Source organism: Helobdella robusta (assembly GCF_000326865.2).
Source record: "Helobdella robusta unplaced genomic scaffold HELROscaffold_11, whole genome shotgun sequence".
Lineage (NCBI taxonomy): Eukaryota > Metazoa > Annelida > Clitellata > Rhynchobdellida > Glossiphoniidae > Helobdella > Helobdella robusta.
The window spans coordinates 3787614-3806139 of record NW_008703617.1 but is presented as its reverse complement, the minus strand read 5'-3'; the positions used below and the strand labels follow the sequence as shown (position 1 = coordinate 3806139).

Sequence of the window (18526 nt, the reverse complement as noted above, 5' to 3'; positions counted from 1 at the left end):
GCAGAATTCAACAAAGCAGCCGAGGATGTGAAAAAGTTGAAAAGCCAACCGACAGATGATGAGCTGTTAGAACTCTATGGTCTTTATAAGCAGGCCACTGTTGGGGACACTAATACAGGTTGTTCATACACACATAACACTCACACACACACACACAAGCCACACAACCACATGCACACCACACAAACACATTCATTTCAGAGGAGTGTTTCACAAATGTGTTTGTATACCCATTTTGTAGGTTGCACCAATACTCTGTAAGTCTCTATCTATAGGATTGTGTTGCATATATTAGTATGACTATGCTGAAAATGTGTATAACATAGATGAATTTATTTTTTATGTGTATATTTATTTATTAATATTATATTTAAATAGACAGGAAATTATCAAATAACCATTGCGTAATTGAAAGACAGCTTTCTTATCACAATTTTTTATCACCTTTTGCAATAGTTTAATCTCTATAATTTTTTCTTCAACTGTACCTGCCCCTTATTATCTGTACAACCTTGGCTATAAGCATTAAAACTCTCAAGATCATCACTTATTTATACTACTACTTTTTTTTTTAAATTTGACCAGTAATGAATTCAAAAAGAAACTCGTTCAAAAAACTTGTTTAATTTTAATTTCTTGAGAATGTAGAGTGGATAGCTTGTCTATGCAGTTGTCCAAGGCACTGTTTCAAGAGGCTGCATTTTTTTTATCCATTTACATTTTTTACTTAATTTGATTAATGTTTTTTCTGTAAAAACTAATTTTTTTTTAATTTTTCCAGCGAGACCTGGTATGCTAGACTTTAAAGGAAAAGCTAAATGGGATAACTGGAATGGAAGAAAAGGTCATTCATTCATTCATTCATTCATTTATTCATCCATTTATTCATCCATTTATTCATTCATTCATTCATCCATTCATTTTGTTTGTTTGATTATTTACCTGTTAGTTTTTTTTTTCAGTTAACTTGTTTAAAATATTATTTTGTCATTTCAATATGCTAATGACTATTTTTTTAATGTTCAAACAGTTGTTAACTTTATTCATTCATTTATTCATTCATTCAATCATCCATCTATCCATTCATTCATTTATCTATTCATTCATATAGTCATTCATTTATCCATTAATTCATTTTTTTTAAATAATCACACTGGCAAATGTTTCAGTACACAATGTGTTTACTAACATCAATATAAGTTGAAAAACTGTAAGAGTAAATTATTTCAACTGAATAACATACTATATATATATATATATATATATATATATATATATATATATATATATATATATATATATATATGGAATATTTATGAACATATTTATAAACCTTAAAATACTTATGGACCTTTAAAAAAATAAGCTAAAGGTTTATTTCTTTTCTCCAAATTCACAGGCCTGTCGAAAGAGGATGCACAGAAGCAGTACATATGCGTGGCCAAAAGATTGATCGATACATACGGATTGAAATAAATATTATTAATTTTTTGTATGCCTCAATTTAATCATCGTACTAACATTCATTTTATCGTAAATTGTATATGTTGCTATATTGTTATTTGCTATGGTTTAACTCTTGTTGTTTAACTGGCTGGTTAGTTAGTTAATTAATTAATAATTTGTTATTATTCCACATGTACATGCTACATTACATTTCTGTAGCAGAAGTTTTTTTTTGAGTTCGGTTCATGTTTGGACGTTGTTGTTACATCCTATTAATTTGGCTTTTCATTTAAATTATTTTTGGTATTCTATAAATTATAGGCGATGATGTTGTTAATTGTTGAATATGGAAGAAAAATTTTATGTGATATTTTTTGGTTTCGTATTTCGAACGTACAGATCGGATTTGCCATGTTCAATGTGCGCTTGATTACCCGGTCTAAAGAGTGTGATTTTTGAATTTCCGGCAAGCTTTTCATACGAACTTGTATTTTTTGTCAGAAATTTTTGAAATCTTCATAAGAACCAAAAAATCATCTTTCAAATGTAGCAACTTGATAGATGAATTCCCGTACTGGCCACTTTCTTTGGGGGAAATCGTCAACTAATTTGTGCAATTTTCAAGTGGATGTTGAAGTTTACCAGCTTGTCTTGTGTCAGTTTTCCTTCAAACTGTGATGGGAGTTTTAAAATTTTCGACTGTTTATGAGCCACGTGGGATTTATTTGTTGTAGTTATCTAAATTTGAAAAATCGGTTTTCATATGAAAATAATTTATCGTATATATTGAATATTTTCAAGTTAACAGGTAGGCACGATGATGGCGATTCCTATCGTGATATACCTCAAGTTCAGATGAATTAATGGCTGAATAATATTTTATAATATCGCTGAATAAGATTCGCTGCTACCAAATACAAGTCATTGTTTGACATCCGTATTAAATGAGGCAATTAAAAAATGAATTATGTGCAATGGCTTGTAGCCATTATAATGATAATTATAATAATAATTATTATTATAGTTTATGTATTATATTCACGCCTCCAATGAATATACCCAGTAGATCTTCTATCTTTCTCATGATGATCTCACTATAGAGATTGTACAGGTCTGGAGAGAATACAAAGCCTTGCCTAACACCTTCCTTTATTTTATAATTTTTATTTTCGAAGTAAAGATGCACATCGCGTACGTGCTACTTATACGTGCTACTGAGAAACGCAGCACACACACGAAGCATGTGTATTCGAATCTGGTAACTGCATACTGTACGAGCCAAGCACATACATGAGGATCACGAACCAACAAGACATTAAAAAAAGAACCGACCTTGACTTTTAAAAAACATCTTAAATTAATTTCATTGAGATATCAAACTTTGATACACACTTTTGACCGAACTAATTAATACACACTAAAAAAATTTTAAAAATTTAATTATTTGCTATAGCGATAAAATTGCGTTACATGATTCTACAAAAAAATATCGATATGTATTCAGTCAGCTCTCGATTTTAATAAGGTGTGGTCTCAAGTTATTTCTCTCTCTCTCTCTCTCTCTCTTTCTATCTATCTCTCTCGCAACGATGATCATCATGATTCTACAAAAACATTGCGTTACTAATCATGATTCTACAAAAAGGTATCGATATGTATTCAGATCAGAGCTAAAAGTAAGAAAGGTGTGGCCTCAAGTTCTATCCCTCTTAGTGGAAATTGAACTGCTCATACAGCAATAATAAACGCATATAACAAAAAATATAGATAAAGCATATACTTATAATATTTAAAGTAACAACATTAACTGTTATTTCAATAGTGAATTTATATAATAAATTAACATAAAAAATAGATTTTAAATTCTATATGTTTTTATAAAAAGCTATATAGAATTACCAACCAGCCAATCAGAAAGCTTCGAAGGCGTTACTTACCGACGTTAATTTAGTTTGGCTAGCATTGTCGTTAAGACTGTATAGTAGTGTATTACATAAATGAAATAAACTTTCTACTGATGTGAATGGTTGAAATGATGAGAATGTATGGCTGAAACGAGTATAAATAGAAGCTGAAAAAGCATTGAAACCAGATCAGGCACTTTTGCCTCGCATGCTCGCTTGAGCCAGAAATGCCTGATCTCATTTGGTATAGAGGTAAAGAGGTATATTGAGGTATATTGAGTTATAGTGAGGTATATTGAAGTATATTGAAGTATATTGAAGTATATCGAGGTATATATATTGAGGTATATATACTGAGGTATATTGAAGTATATTGAGGTATATATATTGAGGTATATTGAGGTATATCGAGGTATATATATTGAGGTATATCGAGGAATATTGAGGTATATATATTGAGGTATATCGAGGAATATTGAGGTATATATATTGAGGTATATATATTGAGGTATATTGAGGTGTATCTTCGCTCTTTTCTTTGCGGTTCTTTGCGGTTCTTTTCTTTGCTAGCCAGCTAGATGGCGTTTTTCGCCACGACCGACTCGTTTTTGATTTTCGTTAGTAATTAAATGAATAATTTTTTTAAAATTCAGGATTCGCCTAAGATTTTGCATCAGTATCAGAATCGAATTTTTCACAGCACCTCCAGGGAAGACCTCAGTACGATGCAGAATGTCGATCAGTGATGGGACCATCCTCAACCGCACAGCAAATCAGACCTGGGACGCCGGCATCTGTGGAGGAATTCATTATGGAGTCGGATCTTCCATTATTAAACAATAATTAAATAATTTTTTTTTTCATTTAGGAGACGCCTTAGAATTTGCATTAGTACCAGTATCGAAGTTTTCGCAAACCTCCCGAAATGACCTCAGTACGATGCAGAATGTCGATCAGTGATGGGACCATCCTTCAACTGCACAGCAAGTCAGACCTTGGACGCCGGCATCAGTGGAGGAGTTCATCATGGAGTCGAATCTTTATTAGTAAACAATAATTATAATAGTTAAATAATATTTCTTTCATTTAGAAGAGGCCTTAGAATTTGCATCAGTACCAGTATCGAAGTTTTCACAGAACCTCCCGGAAAGACCTCAAGATTGTCGATCAGTGATGGGACCATCCTTCAACTGCACAGCAAGTCAGACCTTGGACGCCGGCATCAGTGGAGGAGTTCATCATGGAGTCGAATCTTTATTAGTAAACAATAATTATAATAGTTAAATAATATTTCTTTCATTTAGAAGAGGCCTTAGAATTTGCATCAGTACCAGTATCGAAGTTTTCACAGAACCTCCCGGAAAGACCTCAAGTACAATGCAGATTGTCGATCAGTGATGGGACCATCCTTCAACTGCACAGCAAGTCAGACCTTGGACGCCGGCATCAGTGGAGGAGTTCATCATGGAGTCGAATCTTCCATTAGTAAACAATAATTATAATAATTAAATAATATTTCTTTCATTCAGGAATGCTCAAGAATTTGCAGTAGTATTAGTACTGAAGTTTTCACAGAACCTCCGGAAAGACCTCAGTACGATGCAGAATGTCGATCAGTGATGGGACCATCCTTCAACAGCACAGTAAGTTAGACCTTGAATGCCGGCATCTGTGGAGGAGTTCATTATGAAGTCGAATCTTCCATTAGTAAATAACAAATGATTAGTTTTTGTTCATGTAGGATACGCCTAAGAATTTGCATCAGTGTCAGTATTGAATTTTTCACAGAATTTCCCGAAAAGACCTCAGTACGATGCATTTGTGGAGGAGTTCATTATGGAGTCGGATCTTCTATGTTTTACTTTTTCTCTTTATTCAACACACACACCCACACACACATTACATTAAGTTTTGATAGGTATGTTAGATAGGGATAATTTTAATTGTAGGTAGGATAGATAGAAAACATACAACATTAACGTAGTTGAATAGGTAAGTTTTGCCTCTTCTATTCTTTTTTGCATTTGCGTTAAGAATGTTTATTTAGTTTTATTAGGTAGGTACGATAGTCGAAAGACCCTGGATTTCAAATTCCGTTGTACGGCGACAAGCGTTAGTGGCCAGTGGTGTACCGGCAATGGTTTACCATCCGGTACGGCAATGGTTGACTGCCCGGTACAATGGCCGTCGGCGAACCGCTGTGCAAGGGAGGGAGAATGAAGGGGTCTTTCCACTACCGTACCAAACACACATGCATCACATTATATTGAGCGTAATTTTATTTTCACAACACATTATTTTATTATTACTAAGGTTGAGAGTAATTTAATGTCATAGGTAATTAAGGGCTATAATTTAATGATAGGAACGATGTAAGTGTATCAATAGGTAGGCTTATCATTAAGTTTAACATTATTATTATTAAGTTAAAGCATGGGCTCTTTGAGTTTTGTAGTCTTTTAAGGCTAGGGCAATTGTAGTTAATAGGTAAGTTAAGGCTTCGGTAGTCGATTGACTCTGATTTCGAAGTCCGTTGTACAGGTGAGCTTCGAATCCTCAAGCAACGTACTGTTTGGCGGCTGGCGGCACGATACATCGCTTACGAGGCTCATGTCCGTAGCGTGACCAGGTCCACAGCCAATACTCAGTGCACCGCATGGTATCAGCGACACCCTGGGCAAGAGAGGGAGATTGAAGAGGGATATCGACTACCTTAGCATCATACACTCATTTAGATTTTAAGATATATGTTTAGTTAAGTTAATTGAATAGGTAGATAAGATTATTTTTATTATAGGTTAAGTAATTTGAGATGCAGGCAATGCTAAGCTTTCTGATGAGAATCTTCTCTTTCTCTATCTACTTTATCTTACTGGATACGGGATGGCAACCATTCGTCAGTACGGATCGTGTTTCAAGGACAATTTCGTCAGAAATATCAATTGACTTTCAGTGGAACTAAGGTACGTTGACTTCGTCATACATGCTATTAAAAATATTTATTTTTAATTTTTTAACCTTAAGGAAATGCAGTGGTGGATGAAGACAACTTTGAGGAGGGAGGAGGGCAAACTTTCCAAAATGAGACCGGGTGGTGGGTGGGAATTTTCATGAACTGATATTTAAGGTACATACAGTAATCATAAGTTACTGTATACTTTTCATGATGGTTTGTAATTTTTTACAGGAAGAAATCTGTTTAAAAATATTCCGATGGGCTGGAGGATAATCGATCGCCACGCTAAAAGATAGTATTTTTTCATTTTAATTCACCTTTACATTTATTTCGTTCGTTCATTGTTTTTTTACTTTCTCTGCATTTTTAATATGTTTATGAGTTAATTGAACATAGGTAAGTTAGGGACTGAGCCGAGTTAATTGAACATAGGTAAGTTAGGGACTGAGCCGAGTTAATTGAACATAGGTAGGTTAGGGACTGAGCCGAGTTAATTGAACATAGGTAGGTTAGGGACTGAGCCGAGTTAATTGAACATAGGTAAGTTAGCGACTGAGCCGAGTTAATTGAACATAGGTAAGTTAGGGACTGAGCCGAGTTAATTGAACATAGGTAGGTTAGGGACTGAGCCGAGTTAATTGAACATAGGTAAGTTAGCGACTGAGCCGAGTTAATTGAACATAGGTAAGTTAGGGACTGAGCCGAGTTAATTGAACATAGGTAAGTTAGGGACTGAGCCGAGTTAATTGAACGTAAGTAGGTAGCTCTCTATTTTCTTTTTCCATTTTTAATGTGATGTGTAATTTTTGTTTTTTTTTATTTTCTCATCCAGTTATTTTTTTATAGTTTTTTGCAGATTGTTCAACGGGTGTAGGCTTCTGGATCAAACTTTCCAAAAGGAGGCCGGGTGGTGGGTGGGAATTTCCATAAACAATCGATTGATTGATATTTGAGGTACATACAGTAGTCATTAGTGCTGTATTCTTTTCATGATGATTTGTAATTTTTCACAGGAAGAAACCTGTTTGAAAATGTTCCGATGGATTGGAGGACGATCGATTGCCACGCAAAAAGATAAGTATTTTTTCATTTTAATTTACTTTTACATTTTTCTGTTTTTATTTTTTTATATTTTCTCTCCCACTTATATTTCATATTGAATTAAATTTTTTGTGAATTGTTCAACGAGTGAAGGCTTCTGCATCAAATTGTTCTGCGTCATCGGACTGGATGGTTCTTGTAAGGAGAAGCATTTCAAACTAGTTGGTTGGGGCTGGCCATGGTCCGTTGGAGGTCGTTCCATGGTGATCTGTGATGGGACTTCAAAGCGGTCAGAGCGTCTCATACCAACATGCCAACATGGAAGCAAACGAGGGCTTTCCAACCAAATGCTGCTATTAATTTTTTATCAGTCTATATTTCGTGTAGATATGTTTGTTTTAAATCTGAAATAAAATAAAAAATGTTAAAAGTTTTGTGTTTTTCTTTTCTCAATAAAATCTCGAAATTGTTCGTAGATATGTATGATTAGATGAATGTCTGTTTGCGTGCAAATATTTTGTCTGATTAAAATATGAATGGATGAATGAATGAATGAATGAAAGAATGAATGAATGAATGAAGGAAGGAAGAAAGGAATGAGTGAATGAATGAATGAATAAATGAATGAAGGAATGAATGAACGAACGAACGAATGAATGAATGAATCAACGAATCAATGAACAAACGAACGAAAAAACGATGTGGATTTAAACAATGGTTTCTCTATGACAGGTAATGTTTTGACCACTCTCAGTTGACAGGTGAACGGCAGTGGGTTGCAAACATAATCGTGCTGAAAATTTTGTTGGGATGATTGTGACTGATTGTGACTATTAATTTTGATGTCGTGCATCCAATTCTTGCGGCAACTTCAAAAAGTGGCGAGCCGATTGATGCGACTTCGGCTCGCCTGATCAGTTTTCCGACGGCTGGGGTGAAGGAGTGTTGTTTGCGAGTGATCTCATCTGGGCTGGAGATGGAGGTCTTGTAGATGGTTGAATTTGTAAACCATAGTTTTCACGTTTTCGATTTGTTGCCAAAATATAAGTGACCCCGGCAGATTTGAGTGCGTTGGTCTTTACAAAATGGGCGAATGTTGATTGGGATGTTCGTATCAGGGATGCGGTTTGCTGAACTAGTTCTGTTGAAATGTGTGTTGTTGTTGTTCGTTGTTCCTCTGTTCATAGTGTAAATTTCGTTTTTAGCAAATGGGATTAATTCATCTGCTAAATTTCCCAATCGCTGTAGATCGAAATCTTTTTGAGCGTCGATGACTGGAGAAATTGTTGTTGGAAGAGCTTTTATAAACGTATGACGTACGAGTTCGTCTTCCACTCCAATTTTATTGGCTGTCACTAATAATTCTTGTAAATAGTGTGATGGTCTGCCGGTCATTTTAGTATCTCCAATCAAGCGAGCGAACAATTCTGGTTTTGTTCTTTCGTAAATCGATATCACCGCTGTTTTGAGGTCGTCATAATTTCTAACATGAAACATGTGTTGTGGTAATTTTGCAACCAAATCTACCGGTAGCTATGATAGGATATGATAAAATTTTGTTTCAGATGAACTAACTTTTCGGAGATGAAATTGAGTTTCAGCAATTTCAAACCATTCTGTCGATGCTGTATCCATAGAGGTGGGCAACTTGATGGATATCATGTCGATATTTTTTAATCAGGATTCCGCCATGTTAAAAATTGAAAATTTATTACGGAGAAGTTTTTGATTAACGCCAGAGGAATCACGTCGGGGTCACCAATTTGTTAGTACGAGCGCTCTGCTACTAACAAGTCATCATGTTGTGAAGTTAAATAAACAAAACAAACACAATTCAGGCGTAAAAAATGTTATTCTAACATGAATATCAAGCCGTCTCGTTAACAAGCTCTCAGGAAAAAAGAAAGAAGATCGAGAGAAAAGCAACACAGATTAGGTAACGTTGAAAATTGCAAAAATCTTTAACAATAATTAATATATAAGATAATTAATAAATGAATGTTTGATCCCTACAATAGCAATTTATCTTGTATTTTATATACAGAACTCGCTAGGGTGGCGTGATGGTCTAATGGTTAAGGTCGCCTGGTGCTGTTTCGCAGTAACCGGGTTTGAATGTGACAAAAAGATCCCCGCCTATCGCATGCTTCGTGTGTGACGCGTCGTTTAGCACGTATTCATATACGATGGTTGTGCGCTTTGTTGAATCCTCTAAACTTTGGAAGAGTGTAATTGACCTTTAACCTTTAAACTTTAGGCTTCATTATATAAAATGCGTTATAAAATGTCAATAAGAGGGAATAGTTTAAATTGAAACTGTAGTCCGTAATAATATTGTCGGTGCAATTTACCTGTTAATTTCTCCGTTGAAGATACGAAGCATCGTCATGGTACATGAATGCCTGCAAAAGTAGCAAACGATCGAACAGCAGCAGAACGCGGCAGAAGCGATGCAGCCAGCAAGAGACGAACCAGCGCAGAATCAATAAATACATTTGCATTCGCATTCTCTTCTCTCTGCATTTCGTTTCTGCAGAGAAGGTCCAGGAACGTTTGGACTTATTAACATTTGCTTCTTCTTTGGTTATTTAAAAGGTAAACTTTCATTTTTGATCGTATCATTTTTTATTCCAGTGAAAAATTTCAATAAAACAAAACGTTGTGCTGAGGAAAATTTATTTGAAAGTGTTTTTTTGATTCAATTGAAAAATAATAAAACATTTTCAGACAATGTCTGACTATCGTTCGAGCGGCGACAGGGGCTACACGGAATCATCGAGCAGCACCTACCGCAGAGTCGGTGGCTTCGACGACTACGACAGAGCTGGCGACCACGATCGTTACGATAGTCACAACAGCAGCAGTAGGAGAGAGGAATACGACAGAGAGGGATTCAGGAGTGGGAGTGGAGATAGAGGAAGTAGGGGGGGTAGCGATTTCTATAGACAAGAAAGAGGTGACGACAGATATGATGATGATAGGAGATCTGACTACAGTAGATCCCGTTACGATGACCACAGCGGAGAGAGATATGATAAGGAAAGAGAAAAGGAAAGAGAGAGAGAAAGGGAGAGAGAGAGAGAAAGGGAAATGGAGAGGGAGAGAGAGAGAGAGAGAGATAGAGATAGAGCTGAAAGTTACAAAAGAAAGGAAGTAATTAAAGAAACGTACATCGATGAATCAAAGGGACGTGGGGGGGGCACAACCACGACCAGGCACGAGGAAAGGGAAACCTCAGGATATGGAGGAGGAAGTAGCAGGGGAGGAGCATCAAGTTACGGTGGTGGCACTTCTGGATACACAAGCGGAGGTGCTGGAGGAGGAACCAGCTCAACGTATCGAGAACGAGTCGTGACATCGAGTTCAAGTTCAGAGCGGCCCATCTACAGACCGATTGTGACCCCTCGCAGTCTGGTCATTCAGAGATCAGCAGTTGCGCCCTACACTTTCAGAACTGGTGGCGTAGGGGGAAGAAGTTTTTCTGTAGAAAGATCCTTTCAGTATGGAGCTGGCTCCAGAGGAGGGTTCACCCCTGAAGCATACGGAGCAATGACGCACAGCAACGTTAGCTCTATGATGGAGTCAAGAGAGAAAGAAAAACGTGACATGCAGGACCTCAATGAAAGATTCGCCAGCTACATCGAGAAGGTTAGATTTTTAGAGGCTCAAAATCGAAAGTTAGCAGATGAACTCGAGAAGCTGAGGGCGAGTTGGGGTAAGGAAACCTCAGCTGTGAAGGCCATGTACCAAACTGAACTGGAGGAATCGAAGAAGTTGTTGGATGATAGTGAACGAGACAAGGCAAAGTTGGAAATACGTGTTGCTTCGTTGGAGGAACAACTCGATGAAACTAGACAAAGGTATCAAAAATATTTCTCACTATTTTAAACCGTTTAAAAATTATACAATTTAAAGAAATTGCATAGTTATTTCAATTATTTTTACTATGAATAAACATGAGATAATTTTATCGAATGTAAAACTAGAGAGATGGACGCCAGACGAGACGCTGATGACTGGCGGGAGAGAGCAGAGAAGCAGAACCAGCAGCTGTCTGATCAGGAGGCAGAGATCAGCATGTTGCGTCGCCGAGTGAATGCTTTCGAAACTGACAAGGACAAAGAGAAGAAGCAGATTGCTTACTTGACTGACGCGCTCAACAGAGCAAGATTTGTAAGTTAAACCATTCTCTTAGTTAATAAATTTTAAGATAATAATTAATGTTAAGTTTACCGTCAATTTGAAAGTATCTAAAAATATATTTCTATCTTATTTTTTTATAATTTTAAAAGACTGATTTTTAAAAACCTTAAGGATCTGGACAACGAAACTCTTCAGCACGTTGACGCGGAGAATAGAAGGCAGACTCTAGAAGAAGAATTGGAATTCTTGAAAGCCATCCACGAACAAGCAAGCATCCACAGTTTTTTTATCATTATCTTCCTTTTACATACTTGATCCTAAAATAATTCTAAATACTTGCTCAAAATTTAGATTGAATCAAAATGTTAAACTAAGATTTAAGCGAGATTAATTAAAATTATGACGACGTGATTAGGAGATGAGAGAGCTGGCGGCCCTGGCATACAGGGACACCACCCCCGAGAACAGAGAATTCTGGAAGAATGAAATGGGACAGGCGCTCAGAGAGATACAGCAGGTCTATGACGACAAACTGGATAACATTAGGTCGGAGATGGAATTCTTCTACAACACTAAGGTGGATTATTTCTTGCAATCATTTAAAAATTCAAACTCTGGCAGACGTCGGTTTAACACGCGGGACATTGTTACGTTCAAATATTTATTTTTCATTTACCTTTAAACAATTTCAGTTAATTTTTCGATTTTATTTTTCTCTAACAAACATTGAAATTAAACAGGTTGGATAAACATAAACATTGAGATTACACTGTTGTTTTAACTAAAAAGATGCGTTTCATATTATATTTGGTTTAAAAAATTCGCTAAAAGACAATTATACTGATACAAAACCAGAGATTAATGGTATGATCATTCATCAAATAGATATATAATAATATAGAAATAACGCCAATAAAATATGTATTTTTTCACGATTGAAATGAATTCATCATTCTCGATTTTTATGAATACATCAGCAAAATTTTTCGATTCAGTAATCTCAATTTGTAAAATCCTAAATTTTGCGGCACTCAGATCCAGGAGTACACGACGAACATTCAAAGACAGGGCGGGCCTGGAGCTGACCTGACCAGTCGCAACAAGGAAGAGAGTCGCAAGATGAGGACCTACATAAGCGAGCTAAACGAAAAGATGAGCAGTCTCGATAGCAAGGTGGAGAAAAAATGTTTAAGGGTTTTACAAACTAAAAAATTAAAGGCAAAAACGTCATGTCAATATTTTTCTTTCCCTTTTTGCTTCCTTCTTCTTAATGTTATCATAATTATTTTTTCATAACAATTTAATTGTTTTGTATTCATCCTTGCTAAACAGAACGCTCAGCTGATAAGGGAGCTGGAAATAATGAGGAGAGATCGTGATGAAAGAGAAAGAGAGTGGGAGAGAGAGAACGGAGACTTGAAAGTGGAGGTATAATTATTTTTTACAGTTTGTCAAGCGTTTTACTTTTCGTATTTTTTGGACTTTTTGGTGAATTTTTCCTCATATTTGAACACGGATATGCATCATTTGGAGTTTCCAACTCGCCATTCAATGAAGCGTGTTGTCTAATTATTTCAATGATAATATTATATTTGAGAAGACATCAGCTAGATAAATAATTCTTTTCAAATGTCTCACCGCTATGAATGATGTTCAACAAGACCTACTCTTATTTTTTCGTTTTTCCTTTCAATTTTTCATCCCAGTTTAATAGTAATGTCTGATTGTATTAAAACACCTGACAATTTTTAAAATGATGAACATGATTATGTGGGAATGTTAATGAAATTTTATTTAAAACACGTGAAAATACATCAAAGAAAATGTGGATGGCTCGGGCGAAAGCTTTAACTTCAAAAATGTTTAAAAAAATTTTAAGGTGGCCAAACTGAGGGCGGAACTGGAAGCTATCCTGAAGGAGCTGCAGAACATCATGAACGCCAAGATGGGATTGGAGCTGGAGATTGAAGCATACAGGAAATTATTAGAAACTGAAGAGACTAGGTTAGTGTGCTTGTGGTGTGGTGTGGTGGTTGTGTGTTTCATGTTTTGGTGTTGTTTACGTAGTTGTATATGTCGTATGTGTTTAATTGCTGCTACTTAGTTGTTGTTTGTTTGTCTGTCTGTCTGTGACTCGTGCTATTGGCTGGCAAGACGTAAGTTGTCAGCGTTGTGGTTTATAATGAGAAATGATTATTTCAATGTACGATTCAATTACAACGTGGTCACCAACAGACTGATGAGGAGAGGTGACGTCTACCCGGGATATGGAGGTGGTGGTAGCAGCATATCTGGTGGTGGTGGTGGTGGTGGTGGTGGAGCTGGTGGTGGCGGCAAGATATACGACGATAAGAAGGGATTCGACGATGGCAGACGCGACAAATCACCCTTTGATGACAAAGGTGGCAAGGGAGGAGGTGGAAGTTATGGTGGTGGTGGAAGTTACGGCGGTGGCGGTAGTTATGGTGGTGGTGGTAGTTATGGTGGTGGTGGTAGTAGCAGTGGCGGTGGTGGCGGTAGCCCAGTTACAGACGGCTCAAAACAGCCAGCAAAAGATAACAAACCACCCATCAGCGATATTGCTGGTAGAGGAGGTGCAACTGGCGGTAGAGGGGGTGGAGTGATAAGTGGAGGTACTGGAGGGGGTGGTGGTCGAGGAGAAATTCCTGCCGTAAAGCCAACGGGCCCTCCTGCCGTGACACCCGGAAAAGATGCTGACGGGGGCGCTGGACGGGGTGGATATGCCGGTGGCGGGGGTCGCGGAGGAATTTCTCAACCAGACGCTGGTAGAGGTACGAGTGGAAGAGGAGGTAGAGGCGCCTACACCGGCGGTCGTGGTGGAAGTTATGCGGGGAGAGGTGGAGCTACAGCCGGGGGAGGAGGAGGGGGAAGTGTCAATGAGCAAAAAATTACTCCCAAAGTTGATCCGAAGTCTCAGTCGGCACCATGGCATGAAGAAGGTTGCTAGTTTTAAAATTCTCTTTCACTAATTTATGATTTCGAGTAACTTTAAATTAAAAGGCTGCTTTTGATGAAAAAAGTCAGAATTTGTTTTATTTATTTAAATTTCAATGAAACCAGGCCCGCACCACCTCCACCAACAGCCAGCGGCAGCAGCCCAACACCCTCCTACCGATAGGACCCCCTCTCGCACCAGCTTCCAACGTTCATCGAAGGGACCAGTCAGTGTGGCCGAATGCTCTCCAGACGGAAAGTTCATTACCCTGGAGAACACTGGACAGAAGGTCAAATAAAAATTACACATTAACTTTGCTCTCTCTATTTGTAGCTGCAGTAGTATCAGCTGAATTTGGTTACACGTACTTAAATGACGATGAATTTCAACTATAGAGAAGGAGCATGTCAATTTCATTGTTCGCTCTTACGAAGACTCGCAGAAATTGAACTAAAACTAACTGATTGTGAATCTTCTTTGGATTAAATACGATCAAATTGAATACACACCACACCACACACATTCGACATACACATCACAGGACATAAATGCGTACCTACACACGACACGACGTGTCTTGTATTATATACACATTCACACTTCATGACCACATGCATACATACAAACTGCAACAATGAATGCCAACCTTCTTTTACTTTCAACATAAATACACACGATGAATTAACCGTCAATGATAATTAAAACTTAATAGAATGAAACATAATTGAATTTATTATAAAATATTAATAATAGTAGTAGTAAAAACAATAATAATAATTATAAATAAATTAGGATGAGTTTATTGGTGGTTGGATGCTGAGTAGAGTGGTAGATGATCGGGAGAAGGTGGGGACTGTCCTCCCCAGTGACATCGTACTGAGGAGTGGCGAGAAGATGAGGGTGGGTTGGTTGGTGGTGGTGATGATGATGATGATGGTGGTGATGATGATGATGATGATGGTGTGGATCATGATAGCGATGTCGTTAGGTATTCCGTTGATGACAGTTAATGTTAACCGGCCAAATATTCAACCAACCAATCAATCAATCAACCAATCAACCGATCAGGTTTGGGTCAGAGGTACGAAGCCCCTGAATGCGTCTGCCCTTGACATTGAGTGCAGCATTCCTAACTGGGGCGTGGGGGCCAATGCCGCAACCAAGTTAACCAACGTTGCCGGCGAGGTGGGCTGGCAGAAAATTATTTTTATGATTTTTTTCATATTTGTATTTTTGAGGTTTTGTTTAATGTTAATATGAAGATAATATAATTAAAAATAATGCAAATAATAATTCAACCAATAGGAGAGAGCCACTCACGTCCAGAAGACTACATACTAACGACAATGTCAACAAACAACAACATCATCAACAACAACAACAACATTAACAAAAGTAACATCAATAAAAATAACAACAACGTTTGTCCTTTTGTTGTTCTTCATGTTTTGTCACTAGATCGTCATCGTCGTCGTCTTTGTCATGATGAGTGCTCTGTCATCATCGTCGTCATCGTCGTCGTGTGATTATCCTTTGTCAATTATGATACTATCATTAAAGATACCATTGAAGATATCATTAGAGATATCATTCATGCTATAGTTCAGGCTATTGTATCAACTATGCTATCATCATTATTCTTATCACCTTATTACATTATCACTATATGTCATACTGATGGTAATGATGATGGTGATGATAATGATAGAGATGATGAAGACGATGATGATGGTGACAAAATGTTTATGTCATGAGTGTAATTGTTTCGTCACGGTGACGTCACAATGATGATGATGACGACGGCGGTGACGATGATGATGATGCCGATCGATGCTACAACGTTATTTTGATATTCTTTAGATAATAATGAGGGTTTCGCTTACGTAAAATGATATATATCTTTGTATCTACGTTGTTGTTATTATTATTATGGTTGTTATTATTATTATTATTGTTATTATTATTATTGTTGTTGTTGTTGTTATTATTATTATTCTCCATCCGTGATGTTTTTAACATATATTAATAAATATATATATATATATTTCTTTTTTAAAATTCGAAAAAATTACATTTTTTAACAAAATTTTCTCTGAAATGTGAGTGCGTCATAATATTTGAAATAATAATAATAATAATAAACAATATTAATAATTACCTTAATAATTACCAATTTATCTAATGCGTTCCCATACATTGTACTGTAAAAGAACGCTTCAATGTAATATCCGCTTATATATATATATTATATATATTATATATATATATATATATATATATATATATGAGTATAGTAGATTATTATTATTCTTATTATTATTATTATTATTATTATTAGCGTAAGTAAGATAAATTGATTTCTTCCAGAACTATATACGTGAAAAAGCTTTTTGTGAACAGGCATTTATGTTAGCATGTGATATTAATTTTGCTTAATTTAATTTATTAACTTTGTATTATTTATTTATTTATATTGTTTATTTTATTTTTTGCCGGTTTTTTCGTCTAAAGCAAAAAATGATGTTTAGAGATTTTTTTTTTATTTAAAACAATTTTTTAGTCGTTCTATGTTCAGTTACGTTTTGCCGGGAATTCGCATAATCAGTTCCTTTTTATTACTTCGTTTTGTTGTATTTTTAATCATTCATTTAGGTGTTTTTCCGCTCATTTATTCATTCATTCATTTATTCATTCATTTGTTCCATCATTTAATCATTTATTCAGTCGACTTTATATTCAACCAAAAATTACCTATTCATAATTTCGTTATTTTTTTTCCATCCATTCATTCATTCATTCGTTCGTTCTTTCGTTCGTGCGTTCGTTCGTGCATTCGTTCTTTTCTTTGTTCATTCATTCATTCATTCATTTGTTCGTTCGTTTTTTTCGTTCATTTATTCAATCGTTCATTCACATGTTTAATAGGCAGATATGCTCAGTCGCTAAAATTAGCGTCAACTACACACGCGCACACAAAGACACACAGAAACACATACACTGAAACACATGTGCAAATATATTTTCATGATCAATGCATCTTTTATAGAAATTATTTTTTATTCTTTTTCCATACTCATTTCATTCAATCCATCTCTGAATATCATTGGAGTTATTCCTTAAAGCTTTTTGCAATCATGTGCCATTTTTGATTTCATTTTTCGCATTTTAGTTGCTTCCATACAATATATATATATATATATATATATATATATATATATATATATATATCTATACATATATATATATGTGTGTGTGTGTGTGTTTGTGTGTGTGTGTTATACGGTTTTAGGCGCACGTAAATTCAACGCTTTTGATGTCTTTAGCTATTTTTTTCCAAAACGCGCGTACAAATTTTTTGGTCAATTTTTCTAAAATTCCAACTATCATATCTTGAAACAATGCCATTGCAGAGTTTTTAGTATAAAAATAGTTTTCTACAAGTGCTATAATAATGAATTAGTAATTTAATTACAATTAATATTGTTCGTCCCAGCCAATAACATCGGGTTTTTTAACAAGAATTGAACTATAGTCCTCAAACTTGAAGTTTGACGTAGAAACATAAAACGCCATTAAGTTCTATTTTCACATCTGCAAGTCATATTATATTATTATATCATCTGTACGCCTGTTGTTATTATTATTGTTATTATTTATTATTATTATTGTTGTTATTTTTTCAATTTATTTCGCTATGCTTCGTCTTGAAAGAAATATAAAAATGTGTGTGTTTATACTTCAAACAGTTCTAAGCGTGAAATGAACGAATATTTAATTCATAAGTAAACATTGGGTAGATTTATATGCCATGAAAGTATTTAGTTTAACGTTAAACCTTTTTAAAATTTCTTAAATCAGCATGTTTGAAGCAAGTTGAAGTTGTTATTTATACGTCCAGGGGCGAATCAGGATGCTCCTTTCGGGCAGTAAAGGAATGAAGGCATCTCATTTTGTTAGAGCAAAAAAAATCAATTTTTTCAAGTCTCTCATAAATTTGTTGCCAACAAATGAAATTATTTTAGTAAGTCAAAATATATAAAGATCAAATGTTACATTACAGTCAGCAAAATTGACGTTAAC

General features: G+C 35.7%; 4 protein-coding genes across 4 annotated transcripts in view; all 4 read left to right on the top strand.

The window, feature by feature from the left end:
- On the top strand, window positions 1-1476 carry HELRODRAFT_72093 (hypothetical protein; the record flags this gene model as incomplete). The annotated part of the gene is made up of 3 exons (XM_009012991.1): window positions 1-118; window positions 782-844; window positions 1400-1476. Coding segments are annotated over 3 exons (258 nt in total), but the record flags the coding sequence as incomplete, so codon positions are not given.
- A 2799-nt stretch (window positions 1477-4275) lies between these two features.
- Window positions 4276-4970, top strand: HELRODRAFT_167485 (hypothetical protein; the record flags this gene model as incomplete). The annotated part of the gene is made up of 4 exons (XM_009012990.1): window positions 4276-4369; window positions 4441-4551; window positions 4655-4775; window positions 4880-4970. The coding sequence occupies 4 exons, from the start codon at window positions 4276-4278 to the stop codon at window positions 4968-4970; spliced, it is 417 nt and encodes a 138-aa protein (XP_009011238.1).
- A 5467-nt stretch (window positions 4971-10437) lies between these two features.
- Window positions 10438-15787, top strand: HELRODRAFT_72466 (hypothetical protein; the record flags this gene model as incomplete). Its single annotated transcript, XM_009012989.1, has 13 exons — window positions 10438-11207; window positions 11334-11520; window positions 11662-11770; window positions 11916-12067; window positions 12526-12663; window positions 12823-12918; window positions 13370-13500; window positions 13726-13799; window positions 13893-13997; window positions 14608-14735; window positions 15239-15346; window positions 15515-15631; window positions 15752-15787. 13 exons carry the CDS (start codon window positions 10438-10440, stop codon window positions 15785-15787), a joined length of 2151 nt encoding a protein of 716 aa, XP_009011237.1.
- Window positions 15788-18356: 2569 nt separating this feature from the next.
- The window catches only part of HELRODRAFT_167483 (hypothetical protein), a gene marked incomplete at both ends in the record, with an annotated part of 3682 nt that continues 3512 nt past the window's right edge, over window positions 18357-18526 (top strand). The window contains one exon of the mRNA XM_009012988.1: window positions 18357-18467. Within this exon, the coding sequence (XP_009011236.1) occupies window positions 18357-18467 (111 nt within the window). The remainder of the gene's footprint in view (window positions 18468-18526) is intronic.